The 19,448-nt window shown below is 38.8% G+C and overlaps 1 protein-coding gene and 1 long non-coding RNA gene across 2 annotated transcripts; both read left to right on the plus strand.

The window, feature by feature from the left end:
- The first annotated feature begins 6,736 nt into the window (after positions 1 to 6,736).
- LOC125146090 lies at positions 6,737 to 10,120 on the plus strand. Its single transcript, XR_007144605.1, has 2 exons — positions 6,737 to 7,431; positions 9,602 to 10,120. It is a non-coding gene; the product is annotated as an uncharacterized LOC125146090 (long non-coding RNA).
- id3 (inhibitor of DNA binding 3) lies at positions 8,354 to 10,120 on the plus strand. The gene is made up of 3 exons (XM_027143080.2): positions 8,354 to 8,750; positions 8,873 to 8,964; positions 9,687 to 10,120. The coding sequence occupies exons 1-2, from the start codon at positions 8,457 to 8,459 to the stop codon at positions 8,927 to 8,929; spliced, it is 351 nt and encodes a 116-aa protein (XP_026998881.1). The 5' UTR covers positions 8,354 to 8,456; the 3' UTR covers positions 8,930 to 8,964; positions 9,687 to 10,120.
- Positions 10,121 to 19,448: the final 9,328 nt, after the last annotated feature.

The raw sequence follows: 19,448 nt of genomic DNA on the forward strand, positions 1-19,448 counted from the left end.
ACTTTACCATGGTACTAATATAATAATCAATAATCAGAAATTTAAGTTAATTAATATTAATTTATAAAACATATAAAACTAGCAGAAACAAGCATCTGCTAATTTAATACCTGTTACTACTTTGGTTGATGCTTTGAGCATCCATGTTGATTTGATGTCACTTGCTGAACCTGGGTTTGAGGAGACTGTCCCTAGTTTCCAAGTATAAAATTTAGAGAATAGGAGTTTTCATTTATTTGTCATTACCACCAGTTCTGACTTATGTTTTAGACAAATGCAATACCCCAACTCTTTGGTGCATCTATGTTCATGAGGACAGTAATCTAAAAATTAGATTAGCGTCTTGGAGTCCAGATGGCTGGTGAAGATGACAGGTGAAGATGCTAGATGTGGAGGTCCTGGGCTGATGTGGTTACACGTGGTCTGCGGTTCTGAGGCCGTTTGGATGTACTGCCAAATTCTCTGAAACACCTTTGGAGACAGCTTATGGTAGAGAAATGAACATTCAATTCACAGGCAAAGGCTCTGGTGGACATTCCTGCAGTCAGCATGGATGGAGTGTGCCAATTGCACATTCCCTCAAAACTTTCGACATCTGTGGCATTGTGCTGTGTGATAAAACCTGCACATTTTAGAGTGGTCTCTTATTGTGGCCAGCCTAAGGCACACCTGTGCAATAATCATGCTGTCTAATCAGCATCTTGATATGCCACACCTGTGAGGTCCATGGATTATCTCGGCAAGGAAAAGTGCTCACTAACACAGATTTAGACAGATTTGTGAACAATATTTGAGAGAATCAGGCCTTTTGTAAACATAGAAAAAGTCTTAGATCTTTGAGTTCAGCTCAAAAACAAAAGTGTTGCGTTTATAATTTTGTGTACGTACATACTTGGGGTGTAACGTAAGTCATTTAGAATATATAGAGTATGTGTGTTACACTTATACAAACACTGATATCTGTATACTGATATATCCCAAGACAACTGGATAAAACTCGTCTGCCTATACGCAGGGGACACAAGAAAAGTGTCAACCAAGCAACAACGAAAGATCACGTTCATTAAAATGAACCTGTGGTGCTGAAGATACAATTACGGCATTCATTCAGGCATACTTAGTAACAGTCTGCTTGACCTCGGTTGTTTATTTAGGCTTCTTATTTGTTTATATTTTGGAAATATATTTGTTAAAAAATATTGCCAGCGGGTACAAATTAAATTAAAAATGATAGCCAGCTGTGGCCAGGAGACTGAGAGAGCCAAATTGGCCATGCTGTCAGGATGGGATGGACGGAATAGTCTCTGTCTCCTACTAATTGCAGTGACATTAGACTACATCTGGGCATCTGTGAGCTCATGTAGGTGGAAGAATGCAGATAGAGCTTTCCCTTAAGTCAGCGGTGTCCAATCTTTCTCTTTAAAGTGATGTGACATATAGCTAAGTATGGTGACCCATACTCAGAATTCGTTCTCTGCATTTAACCCATCAAAAGTACACACACACAGCAGTGAACACACACACCGTGAATACGCACCCGGAGCAGTGGGCAGCCATTTATGCTGCGGCACCTGGGGAGCAGTTGGGGGGTTCGGTGCCTTGTTCAAGGCACCTCAGTCGTGGCCGGCCCAAGACTCGAACCCACAGGGTTAGGTCCAACTCTCTAACCATTAGGCCACGACTTCCCCAGTCTTACCCAGAAAGGGTCGGTGTTGGTGCAGGTTTTCATTCCAATCAAACAGAAGCCACACCAGAGTCTACTAAAAGCCAAGAACAACTGATTAGACAGGTGGAATCAGGAGTGGCTTCTGCTTGGTTGGAATGAAAACCTGCACCCACACCGGCCCTTTCTGGATAGAATTGGACACCGCTGCCTTAAGTGTATAATGCTGCTCCTGTGATGCAGCATGAGCAAAAGTTTAAACAATGAATGGTGGTGACAAACATGTTAGACTTCACGTTCTTTGGTTGGGGTGAGTGGTCAGCACATATGCATGGGTTTCTTTGAGGTTCTATCCCCCAGTCCAAAGACATTGCATTGGACACATATTGTATTTGTGTGAGGTGAGTGATTGTGCCCTGCACTGGGTATTGTTTTAATGCACTAATTAATAATAAAATAAATAAATAAATAAAAACACCTGCTTGGGAAACAGTACAATCAAAACACTTATTTTATTAACAAAAAGAATTGAACGTCACGGTTTAGTGCTTGGCCTATTAAATAATGTATAACAGCTTTTCTCCAGAATATTCCCTGATCTTTTCTTTAGCTTCGCATGTCCCTCGGTAAGAGCTGATAAATAAAGAGTCTTTGTGCACGGGGATGGGGTTAAAGACGCCCTGAAAGCTTTTCTTTGGGAGGAGGCACTAATTATGCGCGCCGATTGTCGACAGCTCGATTGTGCGCGTCCAGCTGCACGCGGGAAGGTCGTGCGAGAGAAGAAGAGCGCGCGGGTGCGTGTGTGTGTGCGTGTGTGTGCGTGTGTGTGCTTTGAGTGCGAGAAGGCGAGAGCGCGAGGCAGACACACTGACGCCGCTCGCCAAATTCTTCCCATGCGCTGGGGGAGAGAGAGAGAGAGAGAGAGAGAGAGAGAGAGAGAGAGAGAGAGAGAGAGAGAGAGAGAGAGAGAGAGAGAGACGATTGTGTCTCTCCTTTATATATTCTTTTCCTCCCCGAGATGAGCGCGTGATGTGGGGGGTGTTTGGGACTCACCTGGTCCTCGCCACTATGCTGGAAACACAAACACAGCGCGAGACAATTGTTATAACGTGTTATAACTCCTTTGTGCAAGATGAGCCAGCTTTTCTGTTAAGATTAACTGTAAAATGTTGAATTGTTGGATTGTAAATGATTCAATATAATGACCAAGAAACACAAAACGCTGACATTCCTTATAATACGTGACAGATGTTGATAAATGCAGAAAAACAGCTTCAAATTTGTCTAAATTGAATTTGAGAAATTTTCAAGTCTTAAAGGTGCTTAAGCTATGAAAGTAAAACCCAAAGAAAGATTCACAAAATAAATATTGTACATTGATTTTAGTTTAGTGGTTCACAAAGAAAACAGCACAAAGCTAACTATGAACATCTTAGCATGTTAGCAACTCTGACCATACAAAATGGCTAGCTAACATACGAGAGATTAGCATTAGCTAACTCTAACTAAAACAGCTTTATTCCTAATTGTTTAAATATTAGTTAGCAAAAGTTAGCAACGTTCCAAAAGCTAGCTAACATTGGTGAGATTATTACAGGTAAATAACGACAGCTCTGATCCTAATAGATTAAAATGTTAGCATGATACTCTGACAATGCTAAATGCTAATAGTTAGAGGGGGAAAAAGAAAGAAACAAAGCAACATATTATATTTGTTTGGATTCAGGGCCAACTCCTGGAAGGTCTCGGATGTTAATAAGTCAGCATATACAATATGATTATGGAGAAATACATTTACAGCATTTACCTGACACCCTTATCCAGGGGTGCCTTACATTTCAGTTTATACAACTGAGCAATTGAGGGTTAAGGGCCTTGCTCGGGGGCTCAGCAGTGGTAACTTGGTGGACCTGGGATTTGAACTCATGACCTTCCGATCAGTAGTCCAACACCTTAACCACATCCCAAGATCAAATATGATTATGGGGAAATGGAGTGTTTGGAAATGTAAGGAATAAAGGTTAAGAAAGAAAGAAAAACTCGTTATCAGATTCACAGGCTCATTAAAATGTAATTAAAAAGTGTTATAAGTTCAAATGTGCTTACAGCAAAATGTGCTTACTCGTACTAAAAAAAGTCTGCTACTGAAGGTGAATAGATTATACTGCACGTGAATGCACAAGGTTTAAGATGACTCACATTATTATGAAATATCAAGGGCAGGCTATCACTATATCTAGACAAAATAGCTCATCAGGCCAGATATTTTGAGTGTTGCCAAGTAGAACTATCAGGGCAAGTGCGCTCAAAGGCATATTATCCACTTTCAGATAATTCTGTCCTGAAACTTCTTAATTGGATGTCAAAGTCGCTGAAAATGTTAGATAGAACAGTTCAATGGTGGTCACATCGTGTTTGGTCTAAATCAGCTTTCTAGTTTTGCTTTCAAACATATTCTTTGTCCTTATTAAGAACAACAGCACTTATTTTTTATTCAAGATCTTTTCCATTGTCATGAATAGTAACTGTAGTTTTTACTTTTTGTACACGTGTCATGAAAAAAACTCAGACTGCAGAATGAAGCAACGTCTTGTTTTTGTCATATGTAATGCGTTATAGGGTGTGACTTACATAATTTGCGGATAATTATGGTTGTATACCTGGTATTATCCCACACTAAACCAAGAAAGGAGGAGGTTGGATCATTGTATTTGTTTAGCACTCATCCCACTGAAGAACTTTGTTTCACAGGGAACTCCTTGCAATGAATCCATGGTTTTATAAATTGTATACAGTGTTAAAATAGTACATAAGCATTTACTTTGGGCAGGCTTTCTACATACAGTATGCAGTACCTTTTTTTATGCACCTTTATTATACAGTTAATGTTCCTATTTTTATTTTCTTATTTTAAAAATATTTTTATGTTTATACTCACAATTTTCTTGGCTTATATGTCTTATGTCTTTATATTTATGCTTCTTTGCTCACCAGTATATACCTGTACACCAAGGAAAAGTGTACAATGCATGTAAACTGAGGGTACTTGGCAATAAGGTGGTCCTGATTTTAATGTAAAAACCCTGAAAGAGAGTAAGAAATTAGATAAATATATTGGTATGTTTTATTTATATTTTTTTTATGTGTTATAGTCAGAGCTGGCTCATAGGTGAGCTCTTGGATCCTGCAAACATTAAGTTTAGTTTTATTTGTGTAGCAATTTTAACGGTAGATTTTGTCACAGCCCAGCCTTACAGAAATCTCGATGTAAATATAGATCCCTAACAAGCAAGCCACTGATGACAGTGTTGAGGAAAACTCCCTAGGACAACATGAAGAAACTCAATCCTCTTTAAGGTGACACTGGATAGTGATTACTCTCCAAAAACTGTATACTGCAATGTTAAACGCTACTAAGTGGGTTGAAAGTATGTTCAGTATGAGCATATTGTGGATAAGTGTACTGGGACAAGCACAGGAAAGTCTTTGAGATTACATACTTCCTATGAGAGCTTATTCCCTAATCTCACCCTTTCTTTTCTTGAGGGGAAAAATGATATTTCCTCAAGCAACATATAGGCTGTAAAATGTGCCATAAATTTAGTGTATACATGACAGGTAAATATATCTTTTTTTTTTTTTTTTTGCAAGCAAGGTATATGGTTAATGGTACATGTGAAACAGAGCATCACTAACCGCTAGTTAATTAAGCTGTCTAAAATAATTGCTTACGAATTATTCCAAAATTCTATTCTACTAAGCAGTAATGTTTAATTTGACAGTTCCTTTTTAATTTCCTGTTAAAACAATATTTACATGTAATATTGTAATGACATGAGCTTGCAAAACATTAGTAGGCTTCAATTCACTAGGACCTTGAGTCCCTAAATATTGACTTATCTGTAGCTTAATGCTAACAACAAACAAATCTACATATAGGTTACATACGGACTACTGATTAGAGGGTTGTGAGTTCAAATCCCATCTCTGCCAAGCCAACATTTCTGGGGCCTTGAGCTAGGCCCTTAATCCTCAACTGCTCAGTTATATAAATGAGATAAATGTAAGTTACTCTTGTTAAAAGGCAAATGCCTAATGCTATTGAAACTTGTTGAAAGTATCAATTACCGTGATAATAGTAATATAACAGACATGTTTAAAGCGTGTCAACACACATCTCAATAACAGTCATTTTCTGTCTTTTCTCAGCCTCAGCTATCAGACCGTTTACAGAAAACAATCTCACTGGATATGAAAACAAATCCGAATGTCAGTGAGCCAACACCCCAGTCAGGTAAAAGGGTTAATTATTAAACAGAAAACATTGTGAGTGCTGCAGGCTAATGCCGTCACAGTGATAGCTTTGTGAGAATGCTGAACAGCATTACTCTTAAATTGCATATGCAGTCTTTAGCACACAAGGGCCCAAGGCTCTTACCCGTTATAGGTTAAATTGGGTAATAGCACTCAGAAACATAGCTTTAACACCGTAGATGAGCAGAGATGACTGCCAAAAAAAAATTTATGAAATGTGAACAGTTTTAATGCACTGTTCTGAAAATCTGTTTAACTATGTGATCATTTAGGTCCAAATCAATCAACCAATATTATTTTTTTATTATAGTATAAGGGTTGCATTATTATTCTTAATTCTTAATTAGTTCCTTGGCTACATGTGTCATGCCCACTGATCTCAGGGCTGGAGCCAGCACAACCATGACCAAGATGATAAATGACTGGACTAACTGAATGTGTTTAAAATGATGACAGCTTCATTAATTCCTATTTCATTTCCTAGTATAAAGCTTAATAATAAATGAATAATGTCACATGGAATTAAGATGATGCTCTTTAGATCTTTTAACTATTTTAACTATATTATTTTAAGTAAGCACCTCTATTTCTGAGATGCTGGATTCTTTTCATTAAATAAAGAAAGAAAGAAAGAAAGAAAGAAAGAAAGAAAGAAAGAAAGAAAGAAAGAAAGAAAGAAAGAAAGAAAGGGGGTAGGTTAAAGGAGTTTGATAAATGTTTCAGAAGTTCTCGTGCAGGCATCGCTTTCACCGTGTGGGCGGGACCTTGTTGCTGCCCACTTGAGTGTCATCTCGATTGACCAATGAGAGTTGTGCTAGAGCTCCGGCCGGCGGAGAACGCTGGAGAGCGTGAATGGGTGACGTCACGAGGCTGGCGCCAGGCTGTCTGGGAGTCGCGCGTTAGATCAACACAGCTGGAGCGGGCTAGGACACACAGCTGGGCCGCCAGCGCATTCCTGCACAAAAACAGGATTGTGAGAAAAAGGAAAAATGGGAACAGAGGTGGGGCGGGAGGGGCACACACACACACACACACACACACACACACACACACTTCGGAGTGTACTAAAAATGTATGAGTTAAAAAGAGAAAGGGAACAGCTTGGAGATCTCCCCAACACACACACACACACACACACCCCTCTCTCTCACGAGTTTATTTTTGGGGTTTTCGGGATGAGGAGTAACACTTTTAGAATGCACTAAGACCACGCAGTCATTTCTTTCCGTTTGTAAACATTTCCTCCACGCGATCTGATCTGGTCTGTTGAATTCCTTCAGTGTTAAACAATGCTCGATTTTTTCACAAGACAGTGTAGATTCACTCTAACCAAAAAGTCTAATTATATCCATATACCCAATTATCTCATAGCAGGAGCTCACTAGCTCTGTCTCCTACTTTCACTCTTTGTGTGTGTGTGTGTGTGTGTGTGTGTGTGTGTGTGTGTGTGTGTAGTCTGTCATGGGAGTTCGTTCCTGACGCCAGGGTGTCTGCTGGCCATGGGAGTAACAGATTTACGTGCTTATGCCATAACGCGACGTGTGTGTGTGTGGAGAGAGAGAGAGAGAGAGAGAGAGAGAGAGAGAGAGAGAGAGAGAGAGAGAGAGAGAGAGAGAGAGAGAGAGAGAGAGAGAGAGAGAGAGAGAGAGAGAGAGAGAGAGAGAGAAAGAGAGAGAAAGAGAGAGATGAAGAGAGAGATGTATGGATGAGGAGAGAGAGTGTGTGTTAGGTGTGTGAGAGAGAGATGTTGTGGTAAGTTGATAGACGATAGAGTGTAGTCCATAGATAGATAGATAGATAGATAGATAGATAGATAGATAGATAGATAGATAGATAGATAGATAGATAGATAAAATCCACAGTTATTTAGGTTGCAGGTAACATCCAATCTACACCTACAAATATTTAGACATATTTAACACCTTTTTTCGCCCAGAGAAACCTTGGGGGGGGGGGGGGTTAAATTGTAGTTAAATTGGTTCTTGTGTAAAAATTGCCTCAGGCTGTGTAACTGTCCAGGTCTTGGTAATCATTTAACTAGAGAACTCAACAGAAGCAGAGCCAGCTGTGCTTGTTCTTCCAGCTGCATGCCGTTGCTCTTGCTGACACCGGGCTGTTTGGGTTCACTGCCCTCAAATCTCCACTAGAATTCATCGCCCAGATTATTTTAGGCAATTTTAGTTTATTAAAACTGCTCTGTCTCTGCCAGCTTTCCTCATTCCACTACAGTGCCTTTGACTGGCATTTCACTTCAACCAATCAAGAGTTAAAGAATCAAACCCGACTCGAGCTTTATTTGCATGGAGCATTATTATTGGCTGTGGCTTTGTTTACATTGCAGACGAGGCGGAGCCACGCTCTCACATCCTATATAAAACCGTGGAACGGGTGACAGCTGTATAGGAGGTTTGAGCTGAGCTGTTAGTCTGGATATCGCCGTCGCTTTGGATTTTTCTTTTGTAAAAGAAGAAACGTAGAAATGAAGGCAATTAGTCCTGTTCGCTCGTTGAGAAGCTGCTACGAGGCTGTGTGTTGTATTTCGGATCAGAGTTTGTCCATTAGCCGGAGCCGGAGTCCAAGCGAGGAGCAGGTCGGCACTCTGAACGACATGAACGACTGTTACTCCCGTCTGAAGGAGCTGGTTCCGAGCATCCCACCGAATAAATCCGTCAGCCAGATCGAGATCCTACAGCATGTCATTGACTACATTTTCGATCTCCAGATAGCGCTGGAAAGCCCTACAGGCGCTCCGGACATGCTGATGGCACTCAAGGTGAGTTTCCATCCTCCATCCATCCATCCATCCTTCCTTCCTCCTCCGTCCTGACTGTGATGGCCCTGACATGCAAAACGTAATAAATATTAATGTTTGTGTTTGGTTTTGTGTTTGGACAGAGCTCAGAGATCAAGCACAGTCTGTCCAAAGAAAGTGATGGAGCTCTGTGCCATTAGAAGAGAGCGCGCGCATCAAGCTGTTTCTTCCATTGGTAGGTTTCTAAACTTGAATGGTCTCAGACTCCACCTTTGAACTTATATATGTTTTTGTTATGTATTTACTGCATGATAAGTAAAGTTGGGTAATATAAATGTTTTGGAAAGTAACAAACCAACTCATCAGACTTCTATTGGTCCTAAAATGTTTTAACACACTTAAAACACACTTTTTTTTCAGCACACTCTTTAGTGCCCTAATGAGTTTATGACTTATTTAACAAAAATGAGTCGTATTTCTTTTTAGTGTTATCTCCTTACATCTTACTTTAAAAAAAACATCCCACATTCTTCCTGTTAGTCATCAAGACAGTCATCAAAAAGTTCACATGTCTATCTTTAGTAGATTTATTTTTTATCAGATCACTTCCTGCATTTTTTTTTTAAATGTAGTCAATGTGAAAGTTACTCTGCTACTTTAAAGACAGGGCAAAATCTCACAAGAGAGCACAAAAGAGTCCAGCGCTTATCAGCTTGGGTTAATGAAAGTTTTCCAACTGGCGCCAGACTGTCTGCAGTTTGAATTGTGTGTGTGTGTGTGTGTGTGTGTGTGTGTGTGTGTGTGTGTGTGTGTGTGTGTGTGTGTGTGTGTGTGAGAGAGAGAGAGAGAGAGAGAGAGAGAGAGAGAGAGAGAGAGAGAGAGAGAGAGATTGATTGAGGGGGAGGAGAGAAAGGGAGAGCGCTGACTTTACTTTTCTCTTTCCCATCTATGTTGCAGGTGCAGGACAGAAACTTCTCCACTCATGGACAAGAGAGAAAGGGAGTGAAGGGGCTGAACACACACACACACACACACACACACACACACACACACACACACACACACACACAAGGAGTGCAGCTATTCAGAGTGTGGGAAAAGAACCTGCACTCCACTCGAACCATGCAGTCTTTGGTCACTGGACACTTGAACACACCAAAGCTGAAGATTTCTGAAGTTTGGATGGAAAGCTCTCTTATAAAGTGTTTTTTTTTTTTTTTTTTTAATACAATCATTTTTCTTTTTGTGATGCTACAATCAGGCATTATGTATTGCTGACTGGTTACATTCCAAGCTATTGGACGACACACACTTTACATTCCCTCTCTCTCTCTCTCTCTCTCTCTCTCTCTCTCTCTCTCTCTCTCTCTCTCTCTCTCTCTCTCTCTCTCTCTCTCTCAGTGATAAGTAATTTCCAAGCCATTTGGTTACAAATGGACATCAATTTATCAAATTATTGTTATTGTTTAAGTATATGTATATATTCTTTTTTTTTGGTGGGGTATGTATGGATTATAGACAGATTATAATGTGAACTCTATAAATATAGAGTGAATTGTAAATGTTTGTGGGGATTTTACATTTCTGCAGACTTTAAATGTATCTGCTGAGTTTTATAAACTCTTATCAGTTGTGTTTTGTATACATTCACTTTTTTGCATACTGAAATAAATCACTTGAAGAAAATGAAGCCTAGCATGCATGTCCGATATTGCCATCCGATACAATGCTGAAACTCAGGCTCCTATTGAGACACACAGCTGGTCATTGGGTAGTTTGTTCGTTACCAGTGAATGAGAATAATGCATGTTCAGCGGTGACTGACACGGCTGTGGGGACTCATTTAGCTTGCTTTTAAATAGCTCTTGAGTGAAAAATCCCTCAATGGGATTTTTTTTAAACACTTTTTCAAGTAGGAGTGCTGATACAGAAGTCTTGAGTTTAATCATCTATTATTTATAATTATTAATTTGGCAGATGTTTTTTATCTAAATGGAGCTGAGGAGTGTGGATTAAACAGTGTGGCAGCTCCTATCCTAGTCCAGAGCCCCAATTGCTTAACAGAACCATAGACTCAGGTTTAAGATGTCTTTCTTGAGATTAGACCCTAATTTTTAAAAGTCACCATTACATAACCATATCTAGAGCAATACACAGTTACTACACATTTAAACTAAATATTGGCTGTTTTTGTTGCTTTTTAAAATGTATGATGATATTGACAACATGCATTTGGTTCTAATTACAGACAGACATTTAAAAATAGCCACAGACTTTACTTAGATACAACAAAAAAGTGACTAGTGGAGTGAGATAATTACCCGTTATAATTTAGCACCATCTAGTGGTCAGTGAATTATTTAGCAGCCTGTGCAGTTGTGTTCCTGTTCCCAATCTAAAGATTATACTACAGCCTTTCTACTGCACAGGATTTTCTGGTGATGACTGAAATTTACTAAATAAGAAAATAGCAAAGGCCAATTAACTGAGAGTTTTACACTAAAGTTCTAACTCAGACCACAATAATAAACAAGTAACAGTTATCTATATATTAGTAAATGATTAAAAAATAAAAAATGACTGAATAATAGCCAGAGCAGAAGGCCAATAGAATCTATATTGAGTATGTAGTAAAATTAAATACAATATCTAGAATGAACAGATAATAATATGTTCATTCTATGATACTGAGACTAGTAACACACTAGTATTTGCCACAAAAAATCACAGGACCAGGATTCTTTTGGGATGCATAAAAAAAAAATCACACGATCATTTAATTTTTATTCTCATGCTGTCAGATTTATATTTGTGGGACAAACAAAGATCATGTTCATTAACACGAATGTACAGCACAGTTTGATGGATTTGCAGCATCCTTAGTAGCTGCCTGGTCAGGGCCATAGTGTTTTAAAGGCTACTAGTTTGTTTATATTGTAGGAAATAGTGGTTTAGAAGCCAACAAAATTTATTCATAGAAAACATCAAGGGCATGTTATTTGCTGTATGAACAAATAATAATAATAATAATAATAATAATAATAATAATAATAATAATAATAATAATAATAATAAACTAGTCAGATTACAGCTTAGCTAGTAAGAATAATTCAGACTGCTAGACAAACATAACCAAGAGAAAGTTTTGTTTACAGTTTTTTTGGATTGCTTAAGCACGATTTTCAAAACAGGGCCCGTGTTTTCAAAACACTACACACAATTAGCACAACCACACACACAATTAGCAAAACACTACAGATCCCTTGCATAATTAAACACTCTTGTAAAAACTATACACTTCTGTTTAAAAACCACACTTTGTTACCATATGAAACACACACGTTTCACATTACTATACTCTGTTTGCACGAGTTACACTCTGCTGTGATAAACCTAAAACACTTTTAGCACTTCTACTTCCCTATGATTAGAGTAGGCTACCATCAATAAAGTACAAATATAATGTAAATTCACCAAACACTACACAAGACCAATGTTGCAGACTGAAGAAACTCATTTATTTGTCAACACGCCCAAAATGTTGACATGTACTGTAAGTTTATGGTAAAAAATACAAAAAAAAAACTAGACATTGTCTCTTCGCCTAGTTGGATCTAGCAAGAGAATTTCATCAACATCGCAGGCAATGTTGTCATTAGCAAGACACCTTGGAAAGAAACGTCATGAATGACGAATCCGTCCTTGCATTGCTGCTACCTCCATCTGGTCACAGGCCTCCTCCATGGCTTGGATGAGGGGTACCTCAGCCTGGAGACGGAGATCATATACCTTCCACCAACTCCATTCTGTGTAATGGCTGCACAGAGTGTTATAGTATATTACCCCCACGTTGCCCTGGGACATTGACTATAGCCCTGAGGCCAATGATGTTTCTTCTCCTCCATCGTGTTCTCATCAGGTTGAACCCAGCCTCATCTACGTATATGAACTCATGCTGGATCTCCTCTCCATCCATTCGTAAAACTCTCTGAAGAACAGTGTCATGCAAAATTGTGTAGTTCAGTGTAGATATGATGTTGATATGATGATATTTTTACAATACACTGTACCTATTTTCCAGTTGAAATGTTATCACACTTGCCACTGTGTATCGGCTTAGATTTGGCTGTACTCGCAGTCCAGCCTCCCTCAGCGTCAGGCCGTGGGTGACAACGTGGTCAACCAGTGTTGTGTGGATCTCATTTGTCAGATTCGGACATCTTCTTGTCTTCCTCTTCCTCTACCTCTACCTCCAGCATGGCCTCCATCTCTTACTCTTCCTATGTTGATTCCTCCTCTGTTGATTCCTCTTCCTCCCCTTCCTCCTGCTCCTTCACGTTCTCCTTGTTCTCCTCCTCGTCTTACTCTTTCTCTGACTCTTTACAGTGTGCTTGAAGACCGATGAACTCACCTGCTGCTTTTTATATTCAATTCAGGTTCAATTCAATTCAAGTTTAATTGTATAGCGCTTTTTACAATAGACATTGTCTCAAAGCAGCTTTACAGAACATAAACATAGAGCAGAAGGTAAACATATATTATAGTGCTTATACACCTGATTGGTTAATCAGGTGTACAATTAAGCAAACAAGTGTTTGCACACCTGATGACTGTGTTGACCCGACTGGTTGGACGGTGCAGTAATTTGACAGTCAGTGCTTTGGTATTGCATGGAAGTGACTTCATGATAGATTTTTGTGTGTAATGTATGTTAAGTGTGTTTAGTGTTTTGCAAATCACTGTGTGTAGAGTTTTGCAACAAGTGTGAGGTTGACAATGTGCTTATAGTTGTGCAAATATGGGCTGATGTTTTGCCTCTTGAGTGTAAGGTTTTGCTAATAGTGTACTACTTTTAATTTTAGTGTGTAAGCAATCCAAAAAAAACTGTAAATTGATAATACTTTTGTTTAAATCATAAGTTGATTATTTTATTAAATTGTATAATTAAATTTAACTAAAATGCTGTGCACTGTATATCATAAAGCCAGAACTTTTATGACTCTAGCACTTTTACCACACAGCATATTTATGGTTAACCCTAGTGAAAAGAAGTGTGTGTGTGTGTGTGTGTGTGTGTGTGTGTGTGTGTGTGTGTGTGTGTGTGTGTGTGTGTGTGTGTGTGTGTGTGTGTGTGTGTGTGTGTGTGTGTGTGTGAAATATTGCAGTGTGTAAAACTACATTCAGTTCAGAAGCATTAAACAGATACAGTACAACTATAGCACTTTAACGGTTAAATGATCAGGAACAGTGCATTAAGTCATCAGCATGCTTTCATCAGATCGAATATTATCAAAAGTCTGTAAATATTGTTGTTTTTTAGTAGAGGGAGCTATTTGCAAGCATGTAAGATTTTTTGGGATGTAAACTTTTTCTGCTTAGAACTAATTTTGCACATTTTGTGTAAAGTTTATATGAAAAGATTTAACATAGCAGAACATATGAGCCACAGTCATTTGAGTACAGGCCCTACCACTTTGACATGACTACGACTGAACCTGCTAATGATGCCAGCTAACTTCATCTTCTTCCTGAATTTCGATTGGACTCTAGTTTGCACAAGTGGCCACAGTAAATAGAGTTGACGAAATAGATTTAATGATTTCATGTCATTTGCTGGTGGATGCTGCTTTAAAAAGAATCCAAGTTTTGACTTTCTATAATTATTTCTTCCACATTTTTGCAAACTATACCAATTTTTTCAAAGTTTTCATTGTTACATCTTGTGTGATGTCACATTCCACAATATTAAATGTAAATTTAAAAGCATACACATAATCATTTTACTGTATATCAGTCTCTAAAATTGCTGTACTAGGTCATTTTTTAATTAATTAATTAACTTTACAATTAAGTAACTCATTTAACGTGTTAATATATTTTCCTTATATCCTGTATAGTCTAGCCTTCAACCAATATTTATTTACTGTCTGGCCAGAATCATCCCCAAAAAAGGTGTTTTGAGTGTGGCAAATTAATAAATCATCACCAGAAGGGGGTGCTGTCTTAAAACACTCGAGAGTTTAAATCAACAGCTATATTCAAAAATGGATGGACGATGCAAAAGGTCACCTCAATCTTCGTCTCACTGAGCACATCATGCTAATATGTGTGCTATCTACAGTGGAATTTCTTGGTCATGAGTTGAAATCAGCGATGATGTCAAATGCTCACTGATTTAGCCCTTTTGTGTATATCTGCTGTGTCAGATATTTCAGAAGAAAATCTCAGAATGTTAATAACTAATGACTCTCTAATTGAATCACTCTAATTGAATCACTTCTGATTAAGGATTATGATTGCCTATTTGTCATAATCAGAAGTATATTAGGAGTACGTTTGCCAGTGATACCACAGAAATTCAAGCAATTCAGCCAAGACCTCATTAAAAAGTGTCTGTACAAACAATACTATAAAAATATTAAAATCTTGAAACACACAGATACTGAATCGTTTAGGAAGGAGGCACAAATTAAATCTCTGGGATGAATGAATTTTGTTCTGAGAGGTTTAACTGAACACCAAGACAGCAACCAAAAACTGGTGAAGGAGTTGGAGGCTTCACCTATTGAATATATACATTCACCATTAACAGCATCTGACATCATCATGGCCTTAAAGTCTGTTGTGCAAACAAGAAGCCCCTATTCCAAAACCAGTATAAAAAAGGTAGACTGAAGTGCCTAGGTTTGCACCATTCCCACTGTGAAGCATGGGGGTGGCAGCATCACAATGTTTTGGGTGCTTTGGGTTTAAAAGGGATTGGTGGTTGAAGTAAGATTAGCGTGAAATACTGTAATTATCATCCAGAAAGGTGATTGCAACTAGGTTTTCCAGGTATAGCATACCTCTAATACCTATAATGTAAGCTTTCTTTAGTATCCTGAATGAAAATGATGGCCCATGGCAGTGAGTCTAGGAACCACAATTAGCAGTGTTCTCTGAGTGGGAGGGACAATATTCTCTCTCTCTACCCCTGTGGCACTTCCCAACTGTAGGCATCTGTGAGATCATGCATGTAGAAGAGGGTTGATAACGCTTTTCTCTGGGTATGTTATGCTGCTCTCTGATACAGCATGAGTTTGAAAAAATAAGGTTAGCTGGCTTTACATGTCTCAGAGGAAGCGTGTTGGCCTTCACCCTTCATGAAAGGGCAGAGCTAGTGGGTTTCTGAGAGAAAATGGGAACCACTACAAATTGATCTATTTTGTAACAAATGAACTGGTCAGTTATGCAGCTACTGATTAAACATTTTCTACTTTTCTAAATTGGGCAAACATGGAAATGTTCCATTAATTAAGTATTTTTCAAGATGAGCTCTAGCAGCTTCTGTATACTGAATTGTGTCATTTTCAAGGTAGTGCCAAATGGTGCAGTGCTACAATACCCATCAGTCTGCACCCTGCATGTCACATGATCTGGTGATATGTTCCCTAATCACTCTGAGTTATGTTTTATTACCACATAACGCCACTATTAAAGTTCTAGTTTTTCTGTGACTGTTTGCCAGGCTTCTGTTACTGTCGTTTGCTGTCGTGGTGAAACATTCTAGGTTCTAGACTGTGTATTTCTACCTCGTTCCCATAGCTCATGTTCATGATTCAGGGTTAGACAGTTATCAGTATTACAATATTAATATAGGGGATAAATGCATTGTACTTCTATAATACATTGATGGACTCTAAAAATAAATTTGCAGAATAGAACACAAAGTTTCTACAGAAATAGGAAGTCCTGCATCAGCAAGAAACTGCTGCTGAAGCTGCAGAACATGAAATCAGTTGTGTTTTTCACATAAGGGCATAAGTAATAGTAATTTTACTGTTTTTTAAATGAATTTTCAGTTTAATTTGAATCAAGTTACCAAGACAGAGGTCTTACTTTTTTTAATACCCTGTATATGCCTTGATAGGAAACAAACATGTTCACTTAACAGAACAGGTAAAAACAGTGCCAGCTTGTGGCTGAGAAGAAACAGGAAGTGTTTTATGCGCATTAAGGCAAATTGCAGGGTTGGATCTGCAGACGTTATCAGTGTCAACAGGAGTCCTGTTGTTTTCTTTGTGTTTTTTGTGAGATAAGAGAATGTTCTGTGTGAATCTTCTCTTCTCTGCAGAGAGGACATAAGCTTTGTAGTCGTGTATAGTCTGATTGAGCCTTACGGTAAGGAAGTCTTGTGTAACTGTAGCTGTGTGGTTTAAAATATCCCTCACATTGAGAGTGGTAAGGCGACAACATCCAAACATCCCAGTTCACCAAACCCTCTATGCCCATGAACCCTGCACCTGTTGATCGTGGCAAATTATAAACAACAAAAGGTTTACCAAATAAGGATGATGATGAGAGTTTGGCAAGGTAAAGAAGATTTAGGTGTAGGGTCAGATGTCTGATTACATTTGACAGCTAGTAAATAATCTCTTAATGAATTAGTGAATATTCATTCATTCAGTTTCTACCGCTTATCCGAACTTCTCGGGTCACCTCAGGCGTCATCGGGCATCAAGAGAGAATACACCCTGGACGGAGTGCCAACCCATCGCAGGGCACACACACACTCTCAGTCACTCACGCAATCACACACTAAGGACAATTTTCCAGAGATGCCAATCAACCCACCATGCAAGTCTTTGGACCAGGGGAGGAAACTGGAGTACCCGAATGAAACCCCCGAGGCACGGGGAGAACATGCAAACTCCACACACACAAGGTGGAGATGGGAATCGAACCCCCAACCATCGAGGTGTGAGGCAAACGTGCTAACCACTAAGCCACTGTACCCCCCAAGTGAATATTAGATTATTGAAATTTTTCAGTACTTTGCTTTGGTTGGGTGATGGATGTTCCAAGAGTGCCTTTATTTCCTCAACATAAATTAGGTTTTTACCCGTTTATGTCATTCCACTTGTCTATGGTTGCCACATTAAATTCCACTTCCTCTTCCCAGTCCAAATCTGTTACTTCAGTAGAGTTAGTGAAATAATCAGTGGACATAGAAAAGAATATTATTCAAGTGAATAATTTAAAAGGCTTAAAACATGAAGGATCTTCATCTCTTTTTACCAGGAGCACCTTTACCTGGAATGTCAATGTCAACAAATCAATGTCAGCTATCTAGCCAGCTAGTGGATCATTTTCTGCTAGTGTAGCAAAAATTTGGCCGTGTCATTACTCAAGAATGAAATGTCTTATACTTAATATTAACTGCTCTTGTATAAAGACATTATACTTGCAATAATGATTTATTATATTGTATCTGACATGAATAGTATTTTTAACATATGCTTATGTAACCTGAGTGAATCATAGCTGAGCAATGTGTGGAACCTGGAGCCTATCCCAGGGGAAGTGGCACAAGGTGGAGAAACCCTGGACAGAGTGCCAGTCCATCACAGGGCACAATCACACACTCACACACCCATTCACAAAATTGCATACAATTCAGGCATGCCAGTCAATCTACAACCAATCAGTCTAAGAAGGATGACTAGCATGGCTAGTCCAAATACATATGCTTTCCCTGCTCTAAAACACCTACAATCCAGGAAGGGTTTTTAATTTGCTGATTAGTTATGTTTACATTTGATTTACATTTTCAGCATTTGGCAGACACCCTTAGGGCAAGTCGTGGCCTAATGGTTAGAGAGTCTGACTCGTAATCCTAAGGTTGTGGGTTCGAGTCTCGGGCCGGCCATGACTGAGGTGCCCTTGAGCAAGGCACCGAACCCCCCAACTGCTCCCCGGGTGTCGCAGCATAAATGGCTGCCCACTGCTCTGGGGGGGGTGTTCACTGCTGTGTGTGTGCACTTTGGATGGGTCACTTTCACTTTATCCTAAGCGACTTTTTAGTCTGATTTTATACAACTCTATGATCGAGGGTTAAGGGCCTTGCTCAAGGGCCCAGTGGTGGCTGTATGGTGGACCTGAGGTTCAAAATCACAACCTAGATTCTCAATTAGTAGACCAATACCATAACCACTAAACTACCACATCACATCCCAAAACAGCAGAAACACAAAAATATGCAGGACAAATTGTTTGTATATGTAAGCATATGTGTTTTTATCAGTCTGTTTGATCAAGTCCATTTTACGTTTTATGATGTTTTGTGTGTGTGTTTATGATGTTTTGTGTGTGTTTGTGTGTGTGTGTGTATGTGTGTTTGTGTGTGTGTCAAGTCAAAACAAGTGGATAAGCCCAGAGGCCACTAACTGTAGCAGTGCATAACCGGGGGTCTGAACAGTTGTTCAGGCAGGACGGTGAGTTCAACCAGATTTAAATAACATATATTTTATCTTACAAAACAATTGAAATGGCTAATAAGATTATTTATTTATTTATTTATTATACCAAGGATCAGTCTTGTAAAAACACACATTTTTCTATTAGTTTTCATTAGTTACTAAATAATTCATAGTAGTTGGCATATCATATGCTTTAGGTTTAGCGCCGTACAAAAGTGCTTTTAAGTCTCTATTGATGGATACATTAACACTGGATCACTAAATTACAGAATTAGGATACCATGAGCCTAAACTCTGTTTTTTTTATTCAAATTTAATTTTAACTTATTTTTTTGTTGTATGCATATAATACAAAAAGGGGAAAAGTGCTAGTTTAAGATTTTCAGAAAGACCATTATTTCTTCACCCATCATTTGAAGATAACCAGTAGGCTGTTCATTCCATCATCATGGTGCCAGAACAAAAAAAAGTCTTGTATACC

The sequence above is a fragment of the Tachysurus fulvidraco genome, chromosome 12 (assembly GCF_022655615.1).
Source record: "Tachysurus fulvidraco isolate hzauxx_2018 chromosome 12, HZAU_PFXX_2.0, whole genome shotgun sequence".
NCBI classification, from domain to species: Eukaryota; Metazoa; Chordata; class Actinopteri; order Siluriformes; family Bagridae; genus Tachysurus; species Tachysurus fulvidraco.